Here is a 27,940-nt window from a genome sequence, read left to right on the forward strand (position 1 = left end):
TAAACTCACGCCAGGTGCGTATGCGTGCATGCCCAAGATACCGAGAGGAGAATGGAGAAGGGATTGCGGCGTGACCAACCCCCCCTGGGGGGTGATTTCTCACTTTCTGTCTCTCTTTCTGGCGAGTGCACATGCCCTTTGGCAAAAACCTCTCCAAAAAAAGACAAATAAAAAACTACCCTGTTTTCCACAAAGATATACAATGATCATATGTAAGCCAGAAATTATAATTAAAAAAATTTAGAGGGCTGGACTGATAGCACATTGGTCAAGTGCTGTGCTTCTGAAGCTGGATGCCATATGGTCAGTTGTGGTTTGAATCCTGGCCGCAGCAGCTTGAAAAACATGCTGGGTGCTAGCCCCAAATTCTGACAGGACAGAAAAATGGAGGAAAATGAATTGCAGCATGGCAATGCCCCACTGGGGATTTTTTTTTTCCTCTCTCTTTAATGAGAACACACTATGAAAAATTTAAAAATTCAGAAAAAGATAGGTCAAGATATAACTAGTGGATGCTTACAAAACAGATGAAGATAATATTTGTAGCAAGAGAAAAATCACACTGCTATATTTCATATTTTATTCAATTTTAATATGGTTTCCATTATTTTAAAACAAAATGATTTCCAGTTTAAAAAACAATGCACTGACCACATAATTCTTTTTTCATTTTATACAGTTATACAAATATTCTAAATACACATTTTGTGTTCAAGATGATGGCAAATAAGATTAACTGTACAGTACATAAGAAAAGAAAATATTTTAAGCATATTTAGAAGCAATAGAAATGTCTATACAAAACAAGGAAAAATGGAATAAAACTTTTTATTTTTAAAGTATTGCAACAGGCCCACAGGTTTGTAACAAAAATGTCTTTGCACAGTTCCTCACAATGCCCCATTAATAGCTAAAGCAAGACAGCGGTTTTTAGAAAATAATGTTTCAAAATGCTACACATGGTACTATTATTTGCACAGTTTGATCAAAATAACAAATCTACTTTGAGTCAAGCAAAACCTAGAGGAAATATAACAAACAACTTGAAAATCATTTGTATAAAATTCATTGCACATTATTTTACTCAGTTGTTTGAAAAGTAAAAAAGTATATTTACAAAATATTTCGCAGTCAAAATTATAAAGTGAATGAATATCTCTAAGTAACACGTCTTGATACAGACAGTTCAAGGAAAACATACGAATGGTTTTTAAGAGGTTTTCAGTGCTCCTTCCATAGGGAAGTAAACATCATCTACTGAAATGGATTTACAAGATGGTACACGTACTGGAACTAATCCAACACCTGTATTATAAAACAATGTTAAAAAGGTGAAAGAATAAGGAATTTGTACATTGTAAGAAGTGAGCTATTCAGAGATCAACAAGCACAATTTTTAATTCAGATAGCAAAAAGTCTTCATAGTCTCCGGATAACAGACAGACAATGAACATCCTTGACTTGATGAAAGTTGAAAAAGCACCATGCACAAGTTTAGTGGTAAACGCTGAAAAAAATAGCACCTGGAATTCTGTGATATTGACAACTTAAAACTGGTCTAGTAATTGCCGGAGATATGGTGCCTTGGATAATTCTCTATTTACTCGGGAGAGTTTGAAAAGTACTGGGCAGTTCAGAGAAACACATGGGATATGTCGATCGAAGCAACCTGTACAGTTCTTGCATATCTGTAAAGCGAAAGAGAAATACATGAAACAATAGGAAAGCTTTTATCTGTATTTGTAAACTGTAACTTTTTATTATCCCTTCTCTCTGACCTATCAAACATTACTGGCAGACATCGGACATGTAACATTACAGAGGTTTCATTAATTATCATCTCTTAGAAACCCAGCCCATGTACTCGTGTTGAGACATTTCTAAAGGACATTATCCTGAGACGAAACTCATTTATAATAAAATCCTATTATATTAAAATCTACATAAGTTACCAAATAACCAAAGAATGTCTCTTAAATTACCTAGATTTTTAAAAATCTGTCAATCATAAAAGTTATCAATTCTATTATTGTAGAAGAGAAAATACCATATGAAAAAAATCAAATTATATGGATTTGAAAGTAGTAATCTAGACCACTGGTTCTCAATCCTGGCTAATGATGACCTTAAAAATAAGCTAGGACTAGGGCCAGCAGGTGGCGTGGAGGTTAAGGGCACTGGATTCCCACATGGCCTACTGTGTTTCGAGTCCTAGACCTGGCGGCTTGCTTACTCACTGTTCCTCTCTCTCTCTAGCTTTGTCCCTCTCTGGTCAAATGAAAAACAGTAAGTTAAATAAAAATAATTCTTTAAAACAAACAAACAAACAAACTGGGACTAGCAGATGGTGTAATGGTTATATCACTGGACTCCCATATAGTCGACCATGGTTTGAGACCTGAACCCAGTGGCTTAAAACACATGCTGGATGCATGTGTGTGTGTGCCCAAGATCCCAAGAGGAGGATGAAGGAGAAGGGATTGCAGTATCCCCTGGGGGGATGATTTCTTGCTTTCTTTCTCTCTGTCTCTGTCTCACCAGTGAGCGCATACATCCTATAGCAAAAAAACAAAAAACAAAAACAAAACAAAACAAAACAAAAAAACTCTCTTAATTAAAAAAAAAAAAGGAAAACTAATGGGACCAGCAGGTAGCATGGTGATTAAGGCTCTGGACTTCCACATGGCTGATCACAGTTTGAGTACTCAACCTGGCAGCATGCTTTTTCACTTTCTCCCTCTCTCTCTCGTGACTGCACATAACCCTGTAGCAAAATTAAAAATAAAAAAGATAAATAAGATTAAATAAATTTCAAAAATAAGCAAATTAATGTCTGATCCTCATATACTAAATCAATAAATCAATACCTCTGGGCAGGAGATTCTGAAATATAACATCTTATCATTTAGACAAATAACTATGAGGCAATTTTTAAAAAGAAGGGAAACATGTTTACACAATGAGATCAGCTTTTAAATAATACTTAGAAGTCCAAGCCATACATATAGTTGAGCATAAAACAAATTAGAAACTTAAAAAGAATACTATTGAGGACTCCTAGGGTCAAGAACATACAGGCTGATTTTTTACTTGACTAATGTGTATGAATGATTAAAAGAAGGTATCAAACAACAGCAATGACTGTTTATTGCCTTTTAGCAGATAAGTCTCATTGATCCATATTTGTCACGTTGGCACTAAGGGCAGTGAATTTTTGTTCCTTGCCCTAATAGCTTCTAGTAGACTGTAGGGCACAGTTTCTGAGTCCACGGTTATCGGATCCATTATGACACTGCCAGAAGCCAACTGTTCAGAAACCTGTGCTCCAGCATGCGCTATCAAGGCTGAGAGTATGCTGTTCTATTATGAAGACTTTTGCTAATTAGATCTCTGCCAAGAGACTCAAATCCATCCCCAAATATAGAACTTCTGTATTCTAGCTCTATGTACTTCAGCTCCATTCAGGTGCCAGGACAAACTGATAAATATTTAAGTACTCTCTGTGCATGTCTCATAAATAAGCCAGGATGGAATTACGCAACTCACTAAATTTAACTCAATGTTTAGTTTCAAGATCCTTTACAAGTGATTTAAGCTCCAAGCATTATAGGTTCATTCAGGCTTACATTGAAAAGTTTAAACACCTAAAACCTGGGCACCTACTTTTTTTTTTTTTTTTTTTTTTAAAGCTTCCTGATCATTTGTTTTGATAGTTTGCCTTATTTTTTTTTTTCTTAAAGCTTCCTGATCATTTGTTTTAATAGTTTGCCTAATTCTTTTTTTTTTTTTAAAGCTTTTATATTTTGTCATAGGGTGCATGTACTCACTGGAGGAAGAGACAGAGAGGCAAAGTGAGAAATTACTCCGTAGATGGGTGGCCATGCCACAATCCATTCTCATTTCAGGATTTTGGGCATACATGCACATACACCCACTTTGATTTTCAAGCTGCTGGGTCTGTAACTTGAACCACAGTTGGCTATGTGGGAGTCCAGCCCTTTAAGCACTGTATCACCCGAACACCTACTTCTTAGCTCATAAGTAGAACATTTAAAACATAATTAACCTTTACTGATTATTTGTGCTATCCTTTGGCTTTCTTATCTTGTCAAAAATGTTCAGTCAGATATTTAATTCATTTGCTTTTATCCTTAGATTATTATTATTATTATTATTAAGAGAGATTTTTGCTATAGGACTTGTGGGCTTGCTGGAGACAGAGATACAGAAAGCGAGAAATCACCCCCTGGGGGGATGGCCATGCTACAATCCTTTCTCCTCCATTCTCCTCTCAGGATTTTGGGCACAAATGCACATGTGCCTAGCATGAGTTTAAAGCTGCCGGGTCTGGGAATTGAATCACAGTCAACTACGTGGGAGTCCAGCGATGTAACCATTACGCCATCTGCTGGTCTCTCATCCTTTTATATTTATTATTAAAGGTTTCTAAGGTGATGAACTTTTCAGAGATCTGTTATGGTCATCTAGCATTCAACATATAGTGTTTTAATTTTTTTTAATGATTTTATTTCACTTTATTTATTTATTTTAATTTGACCAGAGAGTGAGAGAGCAAGCTGTCAGGTCTGGGACTCAAACCATGGTCAGCCATGTGGGAATTCAGTACCCTTAACCACCATGCCACCTGCTGGCCCTATAGTGTTTTAATTTTATTTAATAATGAGTATTAAATTTTAATAGAGACTATTAACATTTCCAAGTGAAAGGGTAATTTTGTTTTCTGGGTTCATGATTATTACCTTTATATTACTGTATTGATAAAATGTAATTTATAGGTTTTTTTTTTTAGAAATTTTTGCTATAGGGTGAGTGCACTCACCAGAGAGAGACAGAGAGACAGAAAGCAAGAAATCACCCCCCAGGGAGATGGCCGTGCTGCAATCCCTTCTCCTCTGTTTTCCTCTTGGGATTTTGGGCATGCACACACATGCACCCAGTGTGAACTGTAAGCCACTGAATCTGGGACTCAAACTGCGGTTGACTACGTGGGAGTCCAGTGATGTAACCATTATACCATCTGCTGGTCCCATTTGTAATATTTTTAAAAGATAGAATTATTTATTTAATTTATTATTAGTACTTTTATTGAGGTTGGGTTTCTTTATAGACTTTATATAGTCATTTTTAAAAAGCATTTTATAAACAGTAAGTGTATTCACCAATACTGGTTTATAAGGTTTGATATATAATCAGAAGGTCTACTTTATAATGTTTTTTAGATCTTCCATATTTGCACTTATTTCTCATCACTTGATTGGTCTTAGACTGAGAAAGATGTATCAAAATCTCCTGTTACTGTGCCAACTGTAGTGGTGCAGTGTAGTTCAATGCTCTGTAAGGCTGAAAGCCATATGGAAGGACCAGATGCAGTTCCTTGGTCAACCTGAGCATGCCAGGAATACACCATGCCCGTGTACTGACTGGCTGAAAAAGCTGGGGTTAGGAATCGCAGTGTTGAGGGTATTTGTCTTTTTCTTTCTTTCTCTTACTCTCTCTCTCTCACAAAAGAAACTTTAAAACAACTCTTGTTATTAACATGTTTCTATTTCTTTTTTTTAATTTGAAATCTTCACATTTATTCAAAAAATTTATAAATGTTTACTTTACTGTCTACATAGCTATTCTCAAAGTGCCCCCAAACTTGCAAATAGTACACAATGAACATAAACACAACACATATCTATAATTCAGGAAAACTTTTTTTTTTGATGCACATTATTTTATTTAATTCTTATAAGAACTGAAAATTTTTTCCTATGTATTTACTTTTTAAAATAAAGTTGTATATAACAAGAATACAGGTAATATTTATAACAATAAATTACAGACATAAACTAATGATAAACTACAATCTCACAAGAGACGGGATATTCTGCATATTTGTCGGTCCTTTCTTTTAGACAAGGTACTCTTTTGATGACAAATTAACAGATGCACACTAAAGCTAAATATTTCTAGATAATGTCAAAAAGTTTTGGTTTGTTTTTCTCTTGTAAACATAAGTGTATCATTTATAATCTTGAAACATTATTGCACTTAACCTTTCACAATTTGATAAAGCATTTATGAAACAATCTGCAAACTAGTTTAACAGATGAATAACACTTTTAAGCAGACATGACTATCCTAAATTTTTTTCTAGTTTTTAAAGGATTTAATTTTATTAATTGTTATTATTTTAAAATTTACTATAGGGCGCCTGCACTCATGGGGGGGGAGAGGGAAGGGGGAGAAAGCCACCAAGTCCAGGACTTGAACTGCAGTCAGCCATGTAAGAGTCCAGTGCCCTAACCACCACATCACCTGCTAGTCGCTTCTATTTCTTTTTATAAAAAGCTTATTTCTCCCATAGAGGGGGAGATAACAGGAGACATGGATACCCCCAAAAGGGTCCTTATGCCATAATTTATCCCAACCCTCAGCCAACCTAGATTGTGGCTATGTGCAGGTATCAAGGGTGTACAAGGAGATCCCAGGACATGAACCTGGTCCCCTCCCAAGTGGGTCCAGCATCATGAGAGAGTGTGTGTTACTGCTGTTGGCCCTGGTTTCTGTCTCTTTCTTATTACATCTGTAATTTTTGCTTTATAAAAAGTTCTACAGATTAGTGCACAGGAGACACATTTTAGCTCTCTTAAAGAAAAACACGTAACATCTCTCTTGAAAGATTACAAACCATCCTTATATATAAATAGCTTCACTTCTTTTCAACTGTATTTTTATAAAAAATAAGACTTAACATTCTGGTTACACTGGTGGTGTCAACTAGCACAGTGTTTGTTACTGAGGGCAGGAGATGAAAGGGCCCGAACACCACACTCCAAGCCTGACCTTAGTAGAGTTCTGGAGATCCTGCTCTCATTTATGCCTCATACTAGGATCCAACAAGGGCATTTCCTATGAGAGCTGATTGTTGCCATCAAGACAGTAGTCTATAAAAGAAGTAGAAGAAGCTAGGAGTACTTGTGACTTCGGTGACCAGAACCACAGAACTAGTAAAAAAATAAAATAAAATAAAATAAAATAAAAAAATGTAGCTGAAGGGGCCAGCAGGTGGTGTGGTTAAGGTGAATGGCTCCAACATGGCTAATCTTGTGGTCTGAGTCTGGGACCCAGTGGCATGAAGATCACATATGGTGTGTGTGTGTGTGTGTGTGTGAGCAAAATCCTGAGAGAAGAATCGATTCTGGCATGGACATCGTCCCTGGGAAATGATTTCTCATTCTCTCTTCTTTTCTCTCTCTGGCAAGCGCATGTGCCCCATAGCAAAACTAAAATAAATAAATAAGCTGAAAGTTGATTGGTAGTAACTACAGGGACTAGTTATTTGCTTCTCTGTGCATTAAAAAGAAAGCGTCCACTCATTTCATATTCACAGAGCACCACTGTGATCTGGGCTCTGTGCTAGGCACAGTCAACTCTTTATTGAGATACAAGGTCTATGCTCTCACCTTCTCACCTGCTATTTGGTGGGGCAGACAAATGAAAACTACAGTATGACAGGGGAGCTTATGGCATGAGCCGACTTCAGAGAAGGCTTTACCGGGTCTAGGGATTCAGATGATTGGGAGGTGGGAGAGTAGAGGAAAGCATTCCTGGCAGAGGGAATAGAGTGTTTAAACAGAAGGAGGTAGGAGAGATTAATGTAAATTCATAGACCTAAAAGTGAAGAGTAGAGAGACAGGGAGAAGGGCAAGAAAGGGTGACAGAGGTAATAAGTAGCACCAGAGTGGAGAAAGAGTTATAAACTACACTAAGGAATTGAAATTCCTTAGAGAGAGATTATTTTTCTTTTCTTTTTTAAAGAATTATCTTATTTATCATTGTTTTTAAAATTTGCTACAGGGCATGTGTGCTCAACAGAGAAAACAAGGCAGACAGAGAGAAAGCAAACCACCAGGTCTGGGACTTCAATTGTGGTTGGCCCTGTGGGAGTCCAAAGCCTTAATTACCATGCTACTTGCTGGCTCTGAGAATATTTTTCTTTAGTTTTCATTTCCCAACTTACTTCGAGAGATTTTTGCCATTTATTTCTGCTAGAATTTCTATATTTGGAAACTCATCCTTACATTTTATGTATTGAGATGTTGGGAAAGTCATGGAGTATTTTTGCATAGGAAACATAGAAAAATAAAATACACCATGACTTTTCTGAGAATCCAATATATATCCCAGTTTAGTTACTTACTAGCAGTTTAAAATGCAAATGCCTTAACCTATCTGTGCCGGTTGACTCATCTGTAATAGTGTAACAGTCTCTGGCACATAGTAAAAATCATGGTAGCTATTAATTCTCAATCTGGTCTATCAGAATTGGCAATTATCTGAGATCAACTAGCTTCTTATGAGAAAGTGTTGACAGAGCAACTAAGACTTTTCTTTCTCAATACACTATTTCATAAAAACAAAAAAAAATGATAAAACACATTAAGCCAATTTTAATGGTATCAATTATGATATTTTTGAGATCTGAAAGAAGTTTAGAATCTTGACTTCACACCAATTTCATATCTCACAGTATAATTCAAGAGTTGACTACATCGCTCTGAAGAAATTAGGTAGCTTGGGATTCTCATTAATTCAACAAGGTTGTATACCTTTACAAGTTGCTCCTGTTTACGTTCCATCTCTCGAATTTCTTGGTTGAGGATGACTGCAACGTGCTGAGGTTGGCTCCGACATTTACTACAGATGCCATGCTGAGTCAGGTCATCGCACACAGGGCAGTGTAAGGTGGTGAAATATTGTGAAATAGTGCCTTTCCGCCCTTCAGTTTCACTTCGAGAGGAGCTAGTGGCTTTCTGGATCTATAAAAACAATTTAGAAATAAGTTTGAGCTAGTTCCCAAAAGAACTGTTATTCTCATGCTAATTACAGATTCAATCAGGCATTATTGCATTCACTCATTCAACAATGCTGAATAGCTACTATGTACCAGGAACTAGACACAGGAGTTACATAAATGAACAAAGTTCTTGTAATGGAGCTTACATCTTGGATTTTTTTTTCTTTCCTTTTTTTTGGGAGGGGGGACAGGATTTTGCTACAGGGCGCGTGCGTTCGCCAGACAGACAGAGAGACAGAAAGTGAGAAATCATCCCCTGGGGGGATGGTCACGCCTAAATCCCTTCCCTGTTCTCCTCTCGGGATCTTGGGCACGCACGCACACGCGCCCGGCGTGAGTTTAAGCCACCGGGTCCAGAACTCAAACCGTGATCGACTACATGGGAGTCCAGCGACATAGCCATTATGCTAACTGCTGGTCCCCATCTTGGGTTTTTTTTTTTTTTTTAAAAGAGATTTTTACAATAGGGCACATATGCTTGCTGGAGAGAAACAGACAGAGAAAGTGAGAAATCATCACCCAGAACGAATGGCCATGCCACAATCCCTTCTCCATTCTTCTCTTAGGATTTTGGGCACATACGCACATGTGCCCAATGTGTTTCAAGCCTCCAGGTCCAGGACTGAAACTGTGATTAGCTATGTAGGAGGTCCAGTGCCTTAACACTGTGCCATCTGCTGGCTCCACATCTTGGGGTTTTTGTTTTGTTTTTAGGTTTTTGGCTACAGGCCAGGTGCATGCCCAGCAAGAAATAGAGAGAAAGTGAAAAAACACCTGCTGGGGGATGGTCACACTGCAACCCCTTCTCTTGCATTCTCCTCTCAGGATTTTTGGCATCCAAACACAGGTGTCCAGCCTGATTTTCAAGCCGCCAGGTCAGGACTCCAACTGCAAAATCAGCCATGTCCAATTCAGCTGGTTTAACCACCCCATGCCACTGGTGGTTACCCATGAACTTATATCTTATTATCATTAGATATATTGTTTTTTCCTGGGTTGGGGGGAAGGCCTCCTGCCACTCAGTTTCGGGTTAAGATATAGGGGTTTATAAAATCATATGGGGCAATAGAGATTACACAGGACACATGGAAGAAATGCAGCTTGATATATGATAGTATTTAAGACTGCACAAAATTGAGTCATGGAAACAAAGTAAGTAGAAAGTTAAAATGATTTATTAGGTAGTAGGGTACAAAATTCAAGCAAAAGTAAACCTGAGCATTTAAAATTAAATTTGCCCTATAACCAAAATCTAAAAACAAAACAAAAAAATTAAATAATTCATCTAAGAATTAATTTGACATTAATAATAGTTTTAGAAATCTGTCCTCTGATGCTCTTTTTAGATTGAAAAAGCATTATTATACCTTTGGCATAGTCTCCTGGTGCTTTTTTTTTTTTTTTAGAGAGAGATTTTTGCTATAGGGTGTGTGTGCTCTCTGAGGAGACAGAGAAAGACAGAGAGTGTGAAATCACCCCCCAGAGGAGATGGCCACCCCACAATCCCTTCGCCTCCATTCTCTTCTCAGGATCTTGAGCATGCACACACATGTACCTGGCACGATTTTTAAGCCACAGGGTCTGGGACTCCAACTGTGGTCAACTACCTGGGAGTCCAGCGATGTAACCATTACGCAATCTGTTGGTCCCCTCCTGGTGCTTTATAAATCACTCTGCATAAAGTTATTAGGTTAGCCTTTTACAAAAGTCACGGGTTTAACATTCTTGCTGGTGATGAAATGAGTAACAGTAATACAAAAATCTAAACTTTGTGGCCTAGATTTAGTATATAGCATTCCAGATGTCAGGCAGCACAAATTTTTTTGAAGCACAACTTCAACCTCAGTTTCCTAGCTTACTCTTTTCCTTCCCCTTTTTAAAAAGAATTATTTTACTTAATTTTATTGATTCATTTTTATTTAACCAGAAAGGAAGAAAGGGAGAGAGAGGAAGAGAGAGAGAGAAAGCGAGAAACAAGCTGCCAGGTCTGGGGCTCGAACTATAGTTGGCCATGTGGGAGTCCAGTGCCCTCAACCATTATGCCACCTGCTGGCCCCTTCCTTTCTTTTAAGTACTGAGAAAATAAAAATAATTAGAATATCAACTTTTGTCAGTTTGCCTGAATACCATCTGCTTTTCACAGTTGGAGATAACAGCCAATGACTGAGCAAATCATTTTAACAAATTCTTACCAGTAGATGAAAACGACTTCTCTCCTGGGAACCAGCAGTTAGTGTAATGGCTATGTCGCTGGACTCCCACATAGTCGACCGTGGTCCGCGTCCTGGACCCGGTGACTTAAAACTCACGGCGGGCGTATGTGTGTGCGTGCCCAAGATCCCGAGAGGAGAATGGAGGAGAAGGGATTGCGGCGTGACCATCCCCCCCTGGGGGGTGATTTCTCACTTTCTGTCTCTCTGTCTGTCTGGCGAGTGCATGTGCCCTACAGTGAAAATCTCTCAAAAACAAACAAACAAAAAAAACGACTTCTCTCCTATAAAAATATCCCATTACTGCAGACTCTCATACTGCTACTTAAGACAGCTAATGAAAGAGACAGAGAAAACACTCTCCAGTGTGGTGTCATGATGCTATAATCCCTTCTCCTCCATTTCTCTGTCTTGTCCAGATTCTGGGTACACATGCAGAGGTGCCCAGTATGTTCTTCAAACTGAGGCCAGGACTCGAACCACAGTCAGTTGTGTAGGATCTGGCTTCCCTCAACCACTACACTACAGGGACTGCCCCACCTAGTGCTATTTTAACATTTCTTTGGTCTGGTTTCTTCAGGACTGTAGATAATGTATCTTACACATTTCTATTTTTTTTTTTTTACATTTCTTAAACATTCATTTTGAAGAACTTTTTGTCTCCATTTCTTTTTCTTTTAAGAATTATTTTTTAATTTAACTTTATTTCATTTATTCATTTATTTATTTGAATTTGACCATAGAAGAAAAGAGTAAGCGAGTGAGAAAGAGAGGGGGAAAGTGAGAAAGCAAGCCACCAAGTCTGGAACTCAAACTGCAGTTGGCCACGTGGGAGTCAAGCACCCTTAATCACCATGCCACCTGTCAGTCCCGTCTCCATTTATTTTCTTTCCTTTTAAAATTAACTTTATTTATTTATTCACTCATTGATTTATTTTAATTTGATCAGAGAGGGACAGAATGAGAGAGAGAGAAAGTGAGAAAGCAAGCTGTCAGGTCCAGGACGTGAACCATGGTTGGCCATGTGGGAGTCCAGTGCTCTTAACCACCACGATACCTATTGGCCTGCCTCCATTTATATTCTATTAGCTAGTTTTTATTCTGAGTTATACTGTACCTGATCACCATTGAAATTGTTATGGATTTATTTTATTGGGTTGTCAGAAAAACCATGATGTATTTCTTCTATGTTGTCCTATGCAGAAATGTGTCACGACTTTTCCAGCAACCCAGTAACATGTACTATCATTTGTCTAACCTAATATAAGGTGAGAAAGTGTTTGTGGAAAACTTACAAGTTTCTCTTACGGGAGACTAGACCAGTATGACATCAGTGCCAGTTCAGGATAATGCAGAATCTGTTTTGCCTCTCTCATAGTAGATCAATAAATCTTTAGCTGTACTGGAAATTTGAAATCTTTGTAGTTATAGTACATGCTTTAGTAGGCTTACCCTTGGTAATTCATGATACCAGCTGAAGACATCAATACCAATAAGCGAGAAGATTCTTGCCAGGGGTGGAAGGATCTGCTTGGTGATATAGTAAGTGGCATTCAGTCTCAGAGTTGGATCCTGTAGGACTTCCACTGGGCGCCTTACCAGCTGGATAAGTGGTATTCCGGGAGTCCCATAAATGATGACATATGGCACTCGCTCCCCAACTCGAGGTTCAGAGCGCCGGTCGTAAGTAAGCATTTTCCTATTCAAATGCAAATGAAATACACAAAGACTGTCATAGAAGGCATCTTTCCAGCAAATTACATCAGAATTAAACAATAAAAAGGCATAAGAAATCTACATGAGGTACCTTCAAATGAGTTACTACTTCTCTGAGAACTATATACATCTCACTTAGTTGGCACTAAGTGTGGATGCTGTGAGTTTCATATTTACTTGATACATCATTGCTATGTGGGAAATAACATGAGATGGCAGATACTGACTGCCTTAATATTTTTTCAAAGTTTAATCTATCAATCTCTCTCTCTTTCGTGAAAGAGAGAGAAAAGTGAGGGTGGAGGCACACCCAACAGGGTTCCAAACTGTGATTCATTCCTAGTCTCAGCCATCTGAATCATGGGTATGCACATCTGCCCAGCACAGGGAAGTTATAGGATGGGAGCCTAGGACTTTTTCCATGTGGATTTAACTGTGCTACTGCTACGCCACCACTTGGCTTCTTAAAATGTTTTTCATTCTCTAAGAGTAAGAACTACCATAAATCTAATAATAAAAGATAAAGGAAATTTAGCTGGTTTAGCTGGATAGTATTCCAGAATGATACTATCTAGTGCTTTGGTAGATCAATACTAAAGACTACCTATTGATTTTGATGTGAGAAAAGCAAATGACTCAAGTTCTGTGTCAGATCAGTTTCATTGTATTTAGTTTTACAAGAAAAATTCAGAAGAGGATTTTCTCTTCCATGCATATAAAGTGTGTGTGTGTGGGGGGATATTCATTTACCTTCAGTGAGGTTTCATGTGGGCAGGTAAATAAACAACTGTGTTTCTGTGCCTGTGGACTAGGTGCCTTTCGTTTACTCCAGATTTGCGCAGAATCCCAGGACTATACTGGCTAAGTGCAGAGTGTTGTGCTATTGTGTATATCGTTACCTTGTAAGTTCAAGTGCTGGCACACAAGCTCCCGGTTTGTAAGAAAAACTTCCTCTGTATTCCTTGGCAAAGATAAAATCCTGTATGCTGGCCTTTCCTTCCAGAAGCTTCATACATTGTCGCTGAACATACTGTTTAATTAGACTTATATCTCTCGTTTCAAATAGCAGCTTTAGAGAACGCTCGAGTATCTTAAATAAACGGAAAAAGATACGCACAAAAAGATAAAATATCCCCTGCTGTGTCACCATCATTATCATATATTCAACTGTGTAACTACTGGGTAACTTGCTGATCTGCCGAAACACTCTGTGTATAATAATGACAGGATATAAAAATGATTGGACGTTGGAAAACCTTTTGGGGACTTTATATAGCTTGCCAGTTTTAAAAATAGGATATCATAAAATTTGAGGAAGATCCTATTAGAAAGATATACAGGTAAACATTTGGCATGTGATAAGCAATTTTAATCATTTAATTTTTTTCTTTAAATAGTGAATACACTCTAAGCACACACAAAAAAACCATGATTTCTTCTATTTTTTTTTTTTTTTCTTTATGAGAGAGAGGGAGAAAAGGAGAAAGACAGGGATAGGCCATTTTTCCTTCCAGCAAGACTGTTACAGTCTTCCTGCTCTAGCCTCCCAATCAGCTAGGATTATAGGCATGTAAAACTGCCCAGATTTTCAGGTTGGCACAGGAAACAAACTTGGACCTTCCATACATCTTCCAGTGTCTTAAATGGTGGTGCTACCTGCACATCACCATGGTGGGCCAAATGTAATTTTTGTATTAACTTTTTAAAAAGGACCTGATTCAGTTATAGAAAGTATAGAGAGAAGTTTAAATATAACCAAGCAGTCAAATAAAAATCAGTCTTTTGCTGTTTTTTCCCCTTTACCTCTGGGCTGTCAGATCTAAGGATGTGCTCAAATGGCTCATGCCCAGCCCTCCTTTGGTCCCCCACCTGTAGACCTCCCTGTATGCTGCCTTTTGCCTTTTGATAGTATTGATTAAAAACAAAGAATGTTCTGTGTTGGAAATACTTCTAGGAAATGCAGTCAATCTATGTGCAGTGGATTTATGTAGTCAACTGAATTTTAAGTAGTTCTGAGTAAAAATTTTGTTATCTCATTCTAAATATTAGAACCTATGTATATATATACAGTAAGTTTGTCAGTTTAGCTTAAGTACAATCCTCACAAAAAAAGGATGTACTGAATGGTGGTGTGGTGGTTAAGGTAGCAGGATCTCACATGGTAGACTACATGGTTTGAGACCAGGATTTAGTGGCTTGAGAAACAAGCCAGGCATGTGTGTATGCAAGCCTAACATCCTGAAAGGAGGGAGAAATGGAGATGGGATTGCAGTATAACCATTCCCCATGGGGAGTGCTTTGTCACCTTCTCTCTCTCTCTCTTTTTCTTTCTGGTGAGTGCATGCGCCCTTTGGCAGAAAAGAATGATACTGTATATCCCCAATTTACATATTTTGTATATTATATAATACATTAAGTCAACTTGTTATGCTCCTAATACTCTCATAAAACTCAGTATATAGAGTATATTTCCATTTATACTATTTATTTTTGGTTTTCCATAGAAGAAATCTGGGCCTGAGTAAAGAATAAAATAAAATACTATGATTCAAATTACTGTTATTGAGAAATTTGGGTAATTTACATTGCCACTATTCAGAATCTTCATAATTTACACGGGATAACCAAAGTAAAGGAAATTTATGTTAATCTGGGATGGATTATATTAATTTCTGTTAGTTTCTTTTCTTTTCCCTGCTCCCTAGCTTTTGGGAACTGTTAGATGACAGTATATATTATCTCCAGGTGACAGGCAGGAAACACTTTTAAGTTCACATACTACTTTTTAGCAATTTTGGTAAAATGTAAGGTAGGGAGAAGAAATCAGAAACTAAGGATTAAAATAAATAAATAGTTTTCATTAGAAATAAAATTCTCAAAATTCATACAGTTCTTCCTTTAGTTATATAGAATATAGTTTTTCTACCTAGATGTGTGCTTAAGGAGTTATATTGGGTCGTTGGGAAAGTCATGATATATTTTTGTATAAAAAAACAAAAATACTTCATGACTTTTCTGACAACCTAATATTTTTAACAGATTATTTAGTCACTTATTTCTCACAGATAAAAAGACAAAACAGAAAAAAAATTACCTTCGAAACAGCAGGGCAGGAATCTCTTCTAACTGTTTCTATTCCTTTTGCATCAAATACCGGGTCCTTTTGATCCAGTGTTTCATACATGTAACCCACATACCTCTTCTTTGTTTGTAAAACACAGGGCAAATAAACCTATGGTGAAATTAACAAAATGCCTCTCAATAACCATTTTATCTTTACCACAATTGTTTTATTTTTGTCTCTCTGCTTTTTTTAATCAAATGTTAATTATGAAAAAATTCTCAGTTTCATTTAGGGCCAAATTCAAGACTAACACCTGGAGATGAAAAGACACAAAATGAACTCTCTCTTACTTTACCACTCGCTCACTGCTTTTCTGGTACTACCAACTCTGCTCCAATTTCAACTGACACTGCTCTCTCAAAAGTCACTAGTCATATCTTTTTAAACAATAAAAAACATTTTAAGTAATACCTACATATGGTACAAAATGGAAAAGTTCTGAGAGGATAAAATGAAAAGTCCCTTAGCCTCCTCATCCTGTTCCCTGGAGACATTCTATTACTGGTTTTCTGTGTATTCTTCCGGAGACATTGTATGCAAATACATGTACTTATATGCTCTTCTCCTCACAATCGTTACCTTGCCTTATATACCACTCTGAAATTTGCTTATGTAATTTAATAGTTTATTTTGGAGAACATTCTATCATAGCACAGAAAGCTCATTTTGTGGGGCTGGCAGGTGGCATGGTGGTAAAGGTGCTGGACTCCCACATGACTGACTGCGGTTCAAGTCCTGGACCTGGTGGCTTGCTTTCTCACTTTCCCTCTCTCTCTTTTTCTGTTTCTATCTGATCAAACTGGAAAATAATAATAATAAATAAAGTTAAATTAAAAAAAAAAAAAAGAAAGCTCATTTTGTTTTGTAGCCTCTCAGGAGTCCATACCAATTTATGGAACCAATTATCTAGTTTGGGCTATGAAGACGTTTTCAATCTTTCAGAATCAATATCTTGCTGAAATTAATCTGTAGGATAAATTCTTTGAAATGAAACTCCTGGACCAATGGTCTGTGCCTTTTTCGTCCCTTCTTCTAACCCCAAACTTTATTTTTATACTGACAAATAAAAATTATATATATTTATTATGTACAATATATTGTTTTGAAATATATACTTTATGGAATGTGAAAGCGTTTTCAATACTCACATTAAATGTAAATGGCCCAAACATTCCATTTAAAAGGCAAAATAGATCAGACCAGATAAAAAAGACTCAACTACAAGCTACCTATTAAAAATGTTGATTGTGGTTTGAGTCCCGGACCTAGTGGCTTGAAACTCATGCTAGGCACATGTGCCGGTATGCCAGAATGGAGGAGAAGGGATTGCAGTGTGGCCATCCTCCTGGGGGTGATTTCTCGCTTTTTGTCTCTGTTTCTCCAGCAAGTGCACGTGCCTTATAGCAAGAGTCTCTCTTAAAAACAAATAGGGGCTGGCAGGTGGTGTGGTGGTTGAGGGCACTGGACTCCCACATGGCTGATCACAGTTTGAGTACTGGCCCTGGCAGCTTGCTTTCTCCCTTTCCCTCTCTCTCCCTCTCTGGTCAAATTTAAATAAATAAAGTTAAATAATTCTTCAAAACAACAACAACAATGAGAAAGCGAACTCAAACAAACAAAAAGAAATGTACTTTAGAAGGGTCAGCAGATTGCACAGGAGCTACAAGGCTGGACTCCCACATGGCTGACCTGGCTTGAGTCCTGGTTTGAAATGCAGGGTGTGTGTGCGTGGGTGTCCAAGATTCAGGGAGGAGAATGGAGGAGAAGGGATTGCGGCCTGTCCACCACCCCAGGGAATGATTTCTCATTTTCCCTGTTAGTATCTCTCTCTCTTTCCAGTGAGCACACGTGCCCTAAGGCAAAAACATCTACAAAAATAGAGAAAAATGTACTTTAACATAAGGATGTACAAAGGTTAAAAATAAAAAGAAAGAAAAAGATATATAATCATCCAGTGGGCACCCATGGGGATTGGTTCCAGGAACCCCTGTAGATACCAATATCTGAAAATGCTGAACTCTCTGATATAAAACGGCCTAATATTTGCATATAACCTACCCATATCCTCCTCTATACTTTAAATCATCTCTAGATTGCTTATATTACTAATACAACATAAATGCTATGTAAACAATTATTATTCTGAATTTAGGGAATAATGACAAGAAAAAAAGTCTGTACATGTTTAGTACTAATGCAACCTATTGAAAATCTTTTTTTAATCTGATGTTGTTTGAATGTGTGGATGCAGAGCCCATGGATATGGTGGGCCACCTATACATGCTGATAACAGTAATCAAAAGAAAGCTTAAGGTAACTACTTTGATACCAGAAAAAGTACATTTGAAGACGAGCAATATTATCAAAGATAAAAGCATCAACTCATCAAGAACATATATAATTCTAAATGTGTATGCACCTACTAAGAAAATTTCAAGGGCTAGCCACATAGTCTAGTGATTATGGGAGCTAGATCCTGCACAGTTGACAGTGGTTTGAATCTTGCCCCTGTAGATTGAAAAACCACACCAGGTTAAGAATGTTCATGTTTGAAATTCCAACAGGATGGAGAAATGGGGAAGAGACTGCAATGTGACTACTACGCCCCATTGGGTGGGTATTTTCCTCCTCTTTCCCAAGAGAATACACATGTTCTTTGGCAATTAAAAAGAAAGAAAACTTCAAAATACAAGCGATAGAACAAAAAGAATAATTAAAAAATAAAAGGAAGAAATAAGGAAATCCATGATTATTATCAGAGAATTTAACATTGTCTTTTTTTTTCTATTTTTTTTTTCTCTAATGCCAGAGGGTGCTTGCGTGTGCCAGAGAGAGAGGAAGAGAGACAGAGAGAGTCAGAGAGCAGAGGAGAGGGAGAAGAAGAGAAAAAGCAACCCTTAAAGGGGCCTGATCGTGCCACAATTCCCCCTCCACTTTTCCATTTTGCCAAGATTCTGAGCACTTATGCTTGTGCATTTGGCATAATGCCATCATCCAGAACTTGGCCATGTGGGATCCTACTCCCTCTGCACAGTGCTCAGCTACTGTTCCACGAGGCTGGCCTGCTCTCTTAGTGACAGAAAATCAGTAAGAATATAGACAACTTCAATACTAACAGTTAACTTAACCTAAGTAACATTTATACAACACTGTACCCAGTAATCAGAATACACATAGTTTTGCAAGGTCATATGGAACATTTACTAAGAAAGACTATACTTGACTAACCAAGCAACAAATTTCAGTAAACTTAAAAACAATGCACTAAATTATACAGATTGATGAACACAATGCAATTAAATTACAAATAATAAAGTGATTACTGGAGTATCTCTAAATATTTGGAACTTAAAAATGATATACTTCTAAATAACCTATGAGTCATTATTATCAAAGCAAATGAACAATGGAAACACAAGATATCAAAATGTGTAGCTCTGTTACTATTTTTTACATACACTCTGAAATAAGTTATGAAATGATGCACCACAGCAGAGTAAAAAGTCACTGACAATTTAATATATACTTGAAAAAAACTAGCATCAAATAAGATGACTGTGTACAACTAATACAATGTTCAAAGTCTAATAAGATATGATTATATCCTTGATTTGATTAATATACACTATATAGAAACTTTGAAAAACCATATTGTACTTCACAAAGCTATAAGATTATGTGTAAACCAGAAATCACAATAAAAAAGAAAAACTTGCAGCTAAACCAGTGTTGAGGAAAATTTTAAAATAATCGATCATGGTTCGATTCCTGGACCCAGTGACTTGAAACTCATGCCAGGAACATGTGCATGTGTGCCCAAGATACTGAGAGAGGAGAATGGAGGAGAAGAGATTGCAGCGTGGCTGTCTCCCCAGGATGATTTCTCACTTTCTGTCTCTTTGCCTTTCTCTGTCTCTCCAGTGAGTGCACATGCCCTGTAGCAAAAACCTCTCTCTTAAAAAAAAAAAGGATTTCCTTAGGGGTCAGCTGGTTGCATAGCAGTTGTAGCACTGGACTTCCACATTGCTGACTGCAGTTTGAGTCCCAGACCCAGTTTCTTGAAATTCATGCCATGCACATGTTCATGTGTGCCCAAAATCCCTAGAGGAGAATGGACTGAGGCATGACCATCCCCCTGGAGGGTGATTCTCACTCCCTCTCTCTCTCTGTCTCTTAGGCGAGTGCACATACCCTATAGCAAAAATCTTTGTTTCTTTTTTTTGGAGAGGTTTTTGCTATAGAGCACGTGCGCTCACCAGACAGACAGAGATAGAGAGATAGAAAGTGAGAAATCACCCCCCAGGGGGAATGGCCACGCCGCAATCCATTCTCTTCTCGGGCTCTTGGGCACGCACACACACACGCCCAGCGCGAGTTTTCATGGATTCTCACATGGCTGACCATGGTCTGAGTCTGAGACGCAGCAGCTTGAAAATCACAAGAAATAAATAGATAAATAAGAAAATGTTTCTTAAAAAAAAAAAAAAAAAAATGATCCCTTTAAAATCAGGGTGAATCAAGCTTCCAAATGATGAAGACAAGAAAAGCACACAAAGCTCAAAGTAAGCAGAGGAAGGAATAACAGAATGCAGATTAGTAAAATGTTTTTTCAAAAGGTTCAGGAAACTGATAAACCTCCACTACAATGAACAACAAAAAGGGAAAAATAACAATAAAAATTATCATTGAAAGAAGGCTGCTACGAAAGATCCAATAATTCACAATAAGAAAATATGAACAGGGGGCCGGCGGGTGGCATGATGGTTAGGGAGGCTGGATTCCCACATTGCAGACTGAAGTGCAATCCCTGGACCTGGCTGGTGGCTTGCTTTCTCTCTTTCCCCCTCTCTTTGTTTCTCTCTGGTCAACTTTAAAAAAAAAAAAAAGTCAAATAAGATAATGACAATGAATAAAATTAAATAATTATTTTAAAAAAGGAAATATGTACAATTCATGCAAATACATTTGACAACTTAGAAGTGGACAATTCCTTGATAAACAAAAGTTATCAAAACAGACATGAGAAGTGTCTGAATAATGCAATACCTATTAAAGATGTTTAATTTGTAATTAAAAACCTTCTTCCAAATCAAATTCTGTCTCTAGATGTTTTCACTGGAAGAAAAAAATAGTACCAATCTTTCACATTTTGTCTTTCAGAAAATAGGAGAACATGTCTAACTCAGTTTACAAGGGCAGTATTTTCTTGCTCTAAATCCAGACAATACAAAATATAGAACTACAGTTCAATATTCATCATGAAAATATGCATCATAATTTTAAACAAATATTTGTTTCCTTTGAGGAGTTTTGTAGTTTTTGCTCTTATGTTTAGTATGTGAGTTATATCAGGTACACTGTTGTGTATGCTATTCTCCAAACACACCAAGCTTTTCACTTTATCAGATGGGCTGAGTGACCACAGCATCATATACATATTTTTAAAACAGCATCCATCACTATGTTTTCTACCTTTACTCTCCTTTCTCTTTCCCAATTCGAATGCTCATCCTTCAGGGTAAATACCATATCTGAGTTCCCTCTCTCTTTTTTAAAGGCTTTTGCCATAGGGTATTTACACTCACAGAAAAGAGCTAGAAGGAAGGAAAGTAAGGAATTACTCCCTGGGGAGAGGATAGCCACACTGCAATCCCTTTTCCTTCATTCTCCTCTTTGGATTTTGAGCAAGCATACACATGGAGTAATTTTTAAGCTGCTGGGTCCAGGGCTTGTATTGCAGATGGCCACGTGGGAGGCCAACACTACCTGTTGGCTTCCTGAATTCTCTTTGAATCTCTTTTGGCACAATTCAGAGTAGCTACATTAAGGTAAATATTTGGGAGTCATCTTTGACTCTTCTTCCTCTTCTATCCTTTCCACATTTGCCCTAAATCAATCACATCTAACTCTTGCACATCCTTCTTTCTCAGTATTTCTCACATTGTCCTTTATTTTCCCTAATGTAATTTCACTAGTTAAGGCCATATAGCTTGTAAGAGGCATTCTGTCTTGAGGTTGTTCTCTTCCCAATCCATCTTGTACGTTACTGAGAGGCTAATACTCTCCAAATAGTTCCGATCACATCGCTGTCTCGCTTGATAACTGCTATGATTTAAATGTCTCTCCTCCAAAATTCAAGCACTACCAAAATGATGGAATTGAAAGGTGGGGCCGGGGGACCAGCAGTTGGCGTAATGGCTATGTCACTGGACTCCCATGTAGTCGACTGTGGTTCAAGTCCCGTACCCAGTGGCTTAAACTCACGCTGGGCACGCATGCGTGCGTGTGTGCCCGCCCAAGATCCCGAGAGGAGAATGGAGGAGAAGGGACTGGGGCATGGCCATCCTCCCCGGGGGGTGATTTCTCACTTTCTGTTTCTCTGTCTCTCTCTGGCTTTCTGGCGAGTGCACATGTTTTATAGCAGAAAACTCTCCAAAAATAAAAAAAAGAAGAAGAAATGTGGAGCCTTCAAGAGTCAATTACACAATAGGGCTACTCCCCTCATGAATGTCATTACGTATCCTTGTAAAGGTTTGAAGGGGGAAGTTCATCCCTTTTTGCCCTTCTACCTCTGTTACATAGGGATGCAATAAGAAGGCCCTCAGACCAGGCAGTGGCATGGTGATTAAGGTAGTTGGATCCCACATAGCGTACTGTTCAGTTTGAGTCCCAGACCCAGTTTCTCAAAAAACACAGTGGGCAGGTGCGTGTGTGCATGCCCAATATTACCTAAAGGAGAAATGGAGAAGGAACTGTGGTGTGGCCATCCCCCTTACGGGGTGCTTTTTCACTTTCTTTCTCTCTTCCTCCAGCTTGTGTGTGTACCCTCTAGCAAAGAAAGGAAGGAAGAAAAGGAAGGAAGAAAGCAAGTGGGCAATCCTTAACAAGATGCTACTGCCTTGATTTTGAACTTCCCAACCTCTAAAACTGTGAAAAATAAATTCCTGTTCTCTATAGATTTTCCAGTCTATGGTATTCTGTTATAGCAGCACAAACAGACTAGCACAATACTATTCACTGAATGAAGTTTGAATACTTCAGATTGACATTCACAATACACTACAGTCTGGTCTCAACTTCATTTTTCCAAAGTTATAACCTGCTACTCGATATTACTGTAGTACTTTTAAAAAATATTTATTTTTTTTAAAATCTGACCAGAAACACACACACACACACACACACACACACACACACACAGACAGAGGGAGAGCGTGCGCGCGAGCGCACGCGCCAGCAAGTCCAGGACTTAAACCATGGTCGGCCATGTTCGGGAGTACAGTGTCTCAACCACCACGCCACTTGTTGGTTTCTCATAGTGCTATTTTTTAAGCTCCACATCCTCACATCCTTCTACATGCCACTTTTTTCAGTGCAGAATGATTGTGGCCTCAGGGCTGCCTATTGAAATTAGAACCATTTTCCAGTAGAGTGTGCAATGTTACCTCCTACAAAGAGTCTCCTATTCAGTCCAAGAGGCCACAATTTCTTTTTTTTGTGTCCTTACAGTGAATACAAAGACTACTTTTATGAGACTTCTCATAATTTTGCAATCAAAGAGTTTACTTTTATACATTTCAAATACTTTTGTGGGGACTGCTAGCTCTTAGAGGGCAGTACAGTGTTATATGCTTCTCTGTACTACACAGAACTACTAGGTTTAGTATTTTTACATAGAAGTAAATATATATTTGCTATCTAAAGGTAAGTGAAAAGAGCAGAAAGTCCTGTGGCAGACTGCATTTTGCAGAGAATGAGTATCTCTAATTTTACACAGTCTTATAATGTATGTCTAAGATTCTTTACATTAATAGTTTAGGTCTATGTTCCCTCCTCTTAAATCTAGAGAGGCTGGTAACTCTGTGGGACTTTGAGCCTGGGTCATAAAAAGCAAGATAGCTTTTGTGTTTTTTCTCTTTGGGCCGGTCACCCCTAGAACAGCCATCATGCTGTGAGGAAGAACAAGCAGCCCTGAAGAAAGGCAGTAGGTAGCTGTTCCAGGTGTATCCCAACCAGCAGCCAGCACCAACCACCAGACCTAAGAATAAGCACACTTGAGATGATCTCGGCCCTTAGTTGTTGGCTGAGTTACACCCAGCCTTTACATCTTCCCAGTTGAGGACCTAGAAGTGGCAGAGCAATGAACCAGCCACCCCTACTGTACCCTTTCTGAATTCCTGGGTCATGAAATCTGTGAGCAGAATGAAATGCTGGTAGTTCTATATCATTAAGTTTCGAGAGGTGAGCTAAACAGCAACAGTAACTGGAATAACCTTTGCATTTCCTTAATAAGGACATTACAAAAATGATAGAAAACTAAAAAAATAGTTAAAACTTATACTTTTATAGATCTGTATATATATATATGTATGTATGTGTGTGTATGTATATATATACACACAATTTACTTAACTTTATTTGTTGTTATTACTTATATTTGTTTTAATTTGACCACAAAGAGTCAGAGAGAGAGAGAGAGAAAAGGAAAGTGAGACAATAAGCCACCAGGTCCAAGACTTGAACTACAGTCGGCCATGTGGGAGTCCAGCACCATAACCACTATGCCACCTGCTAGCCCCAAGTCATATATTGTTAAGGTGACCGAAAACACACTGAATGAGTCAGAAATCTCTAGAATGTATGTGAATATTATGTGTGATTATTAGCATTATATTACTCTTACCTTTTCAAACTTCAATTTCACTGGTTTAGGATTGGTAGCGGTTACAGCTTCAGCAATTTCCTGACCAATCTTAAAGGACTGCTCCTTAGTGGCTCCTTTTAGTAGCACAAACATACTAAAGGGATTAAAAGTACAGCAGGGTTAATGAGGAAGTCGTTACAACAACAACAACAACAACAACAACAAAATCATTAAGAGTAAACCTTCCTGGTTAATACTCTGTCTAATACCAAAGAAAACCTTTCCACTACCCCTCCTCACTCTTCCTTAAGTTGCTTCCTATTTAAACTTTGCTGTTTTATCACGCTACCCTTGTCAACTCATGATATACCTCATTATAGATCTTTAAGACATCCAGTATTTCAAGCTTAGCTACATGCAGACCAGCTCAGATATTGTAGTTATAGGTGGTCTTGGATCATCCCTAGACATTTAAGGCTTTGTATGGTACTCAGCTAAGTCCATCATAAAAATAAGAGAATATATGCTTCTAAAGCAATAGAAAATTTAATTGTGATATGGATGAAAGTTCCTTCCTGCACCACCCAATTTAAAAAACACACTTCTGTAATTTGTCTCTGTCTCTCCAGTAATCACATGGGCTCTATAGCAAAAATCTCTCTAAAATCAGCCCCCCGGGGGTGGGGGGGGGATGGCCATACTGTAATACCTTCTCCTCCATTCTCTTATTGGGATTTTGGGCATGCATACACACACACACACACACACACACACACACACACACCCGATGTGAGTTTAGTTAGTTTATTTATTTACTTACTTAATTATTTGTATTTGTTATTATTATTTATTTGACCAGAGAAAGAGACAGAAAGAGAAAAAGGGAAAGACAAAAAGCAAGTTGCCAGGTCCAGAACTCGAACTGTGGTCAGCCATATGGGAATCCAGCACCTTTAACCACCACGCCACCTGCCAGTCCCTTGGTATGAGTTTTAAGCCACCGAGTTCAGGACCCGAACTGTGGTAGACTACATGGGAGTCCAGCAATGTAACCATTATGCCATTTGCTGGTCCTACCTGGAAGGCTTTTCTTAATTATACTTGGGTGAATTTCTCAAGAGATTCTGATTGTAGCTCCTTGCCATCCCTCTGCTGCCCTAGAAGCATGTGTCTTGTCAAATGTCCTGCCTGAGAACCATTACTACAGAGTTTCAATCACTGTTAAGAGTAGATCATATCCTACTTGGGTGGGGTAAATATTTTTGAGAACCATTATTAAATAATTATTTGAATTACTATTACTAAATAGAAATAGAATCATTCTCAGCTGAGAACACGTTTCCACTCTATCAAGCATCACCTATTATCCCTAGTGCAGTGCTTCTCAACTTTTTATCATTAGTGACTTCTCAAAGAAAAAAATGAAACTGAAATTAAATTTAATAAGCAAAAGTAATTATCAAAGAATAAACTATTGTTAGGGAAGAACTGAGCTCTCTTGGGCCCTAAACTTGTACTAAGATTTTGTTTGCCCACCAAGAACCTATTTGTACTCTGCTAGGGTGAAAGAAATATTTGTATCATTAAGAATGCATGTCCTGTAGTGAATTGCTCTCATAAAGATTTCAATAAACATTTGTTTAATGGATCAAGTAGTGTGTGGGAATCAAAAGTTCTAATGACACTGCAAATACATTTCCTTGATTGGGATCATATAACTCTGAAATCTGATACAGAAGGAAAGCACTAGCTAGGAATCAAAACACTGAGTGCCAATTATGGTTTCATTATTGACTAGTTAGATGAGCTTTAAAAATTTCTTACCCTAGGGGAATCTGCTCCAAGCACCACCTGAGGCACACTGTAAGGCCTCATAGGGTTCCTCTGAGCAGCATGAAAATTGTTGGCCTAAATAATATCAAGGTCCTCATCCAGTTCTGACATTCTAGTTTTGTTTTTCTTTTTACTTTTATTATTTTATTTTTAGAGAGATTTTTCCTATAAGGGCGCAGGAGCTTGCTGGAGAAACTGAGACAGATACAGAAAGCAAGAACACATCCCCCTGGGGAGATAGTTACACTACAACCCCTTCTCCTCTTGGGATTTTGGGCCAAGGAAATTCATGCGCCCAGCATGAGTTTTAAGCCATCAGGTCTGGGACTTGACTACGAGGAAGTATAGCAATATGACAATTACGTCATCTGCTGGTCCCTGCTTGAATTCTTAAATGATCTTAAAGAGTAAACAACATAACTACAGTAAGTTGATGACAATTTCTGATTCTGTGTATTGTCAATGACTGGCCTGCATAGATCCTGAATTAAAATAAATGATTTAAATGTTTAATGCTCTCTTCTCAAAATATTTTGTAAGGAGTTCTGCTAAGAAGATGCAGAACTACATTTTAGTAATTTCAATTTTGCAGTATACCCAGCAGAAGTAGTTTTAAGGTTAATGAAATACCTAAAGCCAAACTAAGAAGTGACTTTTGATAAGAAACAGTAGAAAATAAGGGTAATTAGGGCCTGAATAAGTTGAAACTGTCTCCACCTGCTGGTAATAAAACAGTTGCTATGAGGCACAGTCTAATTCAGCATAAACATAACTATGTTAATTATTCAAACATTTAAAAAAACTGGAAAAGATTAAGTGCTGTTCAAAGACTACTTACAAACTATTGTTACTGATTGGAAATATTATCTCTTATTGTTCTTTTGGACTGTAAAGTGATTAGAGGTCCTAAGGCAAGTGCTTGTAATATAATCACACTGTGACTCTAAGCCTTAAATGGGAAAAAAATGTTAGGCTCCAAGAAATATGCATAATACTTATATTCTAGAAGAACCTGAATGAGCTATACAGATAAGATGCTACACAAATAACTGGCCCCTGAAAAATATTAGAATAAAGAAAACAACAAGCAGGTTGGTGTTATTAACTCAGGGTTCATAGGCAGTCCTATTTTTTTCCAGTCCATAAATAATGGGTTTGAAGAAGTCTATGAACTCTAGAATCAAATGAAAAACTATATTTGCCTATGTGCACATTTCTTAGGAGAATGTCAACAGATTTGGGGGCATAGTGAAACATTAACCACTCATAGCCTTGGCAGCTGTCCTTCAAAAACTGTTTATTTTTATTTACAATATTTATTTTTGCCAGAGGGTGTATGCTCACCATAGAGAGACAGAGAGAAAGGAAGGAGGAGAAAGGAAAAGCACCCTCGATGGTGCATGGTCACACTGCAATCTCTTCTCCACTTCTCTATTATGTTAGGATTTTGGGCAAGCATGCACTTTGCCCAAGTGTTGTTTTTTTTTTAATAATTATTTTATCTATTTATCTATCTATCTATCTATCTATCTATCTATCTATCTATC

General features: G+C 37.8%; 1 protein-coding gene across 3 annotated transcripts in view; it reads right to left on the reverse strand.

Annotated features, from left to right (window-relative positions):
- Positions 1-607: 607 nt before the first annotated feature.
- The window catches only part of REV3L (REV3 like, DNA directed polymerase zeta catalytic subunit), a 123,667-nt gene continuing 96,334 nt past the window's right edge, over positions 608-27,940 (reverse strand). For all 3 annotated transcript variants that reach the window (XM_006157005.3, XM_014591040.2, XM_014591038.2), the window contains 6 exons: positions 24,600-24,714; positions 15,887-16,024; positions 13,692-13,882; positions 12,529-12,775; positions 8,619-8,828; positions 608-1,688 (listed from right to left, as the gene is read on the reverse strand). In XM_006157005.3, the coding sequence (XP_006157067.1) occupies positions 1,548-1,688; positions 8,619-8,828; positions 12,529-12,775; positions 13,692-13,882; positions 15,887-16,024; positions 24,600-24,714 (1,042 nt within the window). In that variant the 3' untranslated portion in view covers positions 608-1,547. The remainder of the gene's footprint in view (positions 1,689-8,618; positions 8,829-12,528; positions 12,776-13,691; positions 13,883-15,886; positions 16,025-24,599; positions 24,715-27,940) is intronic.

The sequence above is a fragment of the Tupaia chinensis genome, unplaced genomic scaffold (genome assembly GCF_000334495.1).
Source record: "Tupaia chinensis unplaced genomic scaffold, TupChi_1.0 Scaffold000527_1, whole genome shotgun sequence".
In the NCBI taxonomy this organism is placed as follows: domain Eukaryota; kingdom Metazoa; phylum Chordata; class Mammalia; order Scandentia; family Tupaiidae; genus Tupaia; species Tupaia belangeri.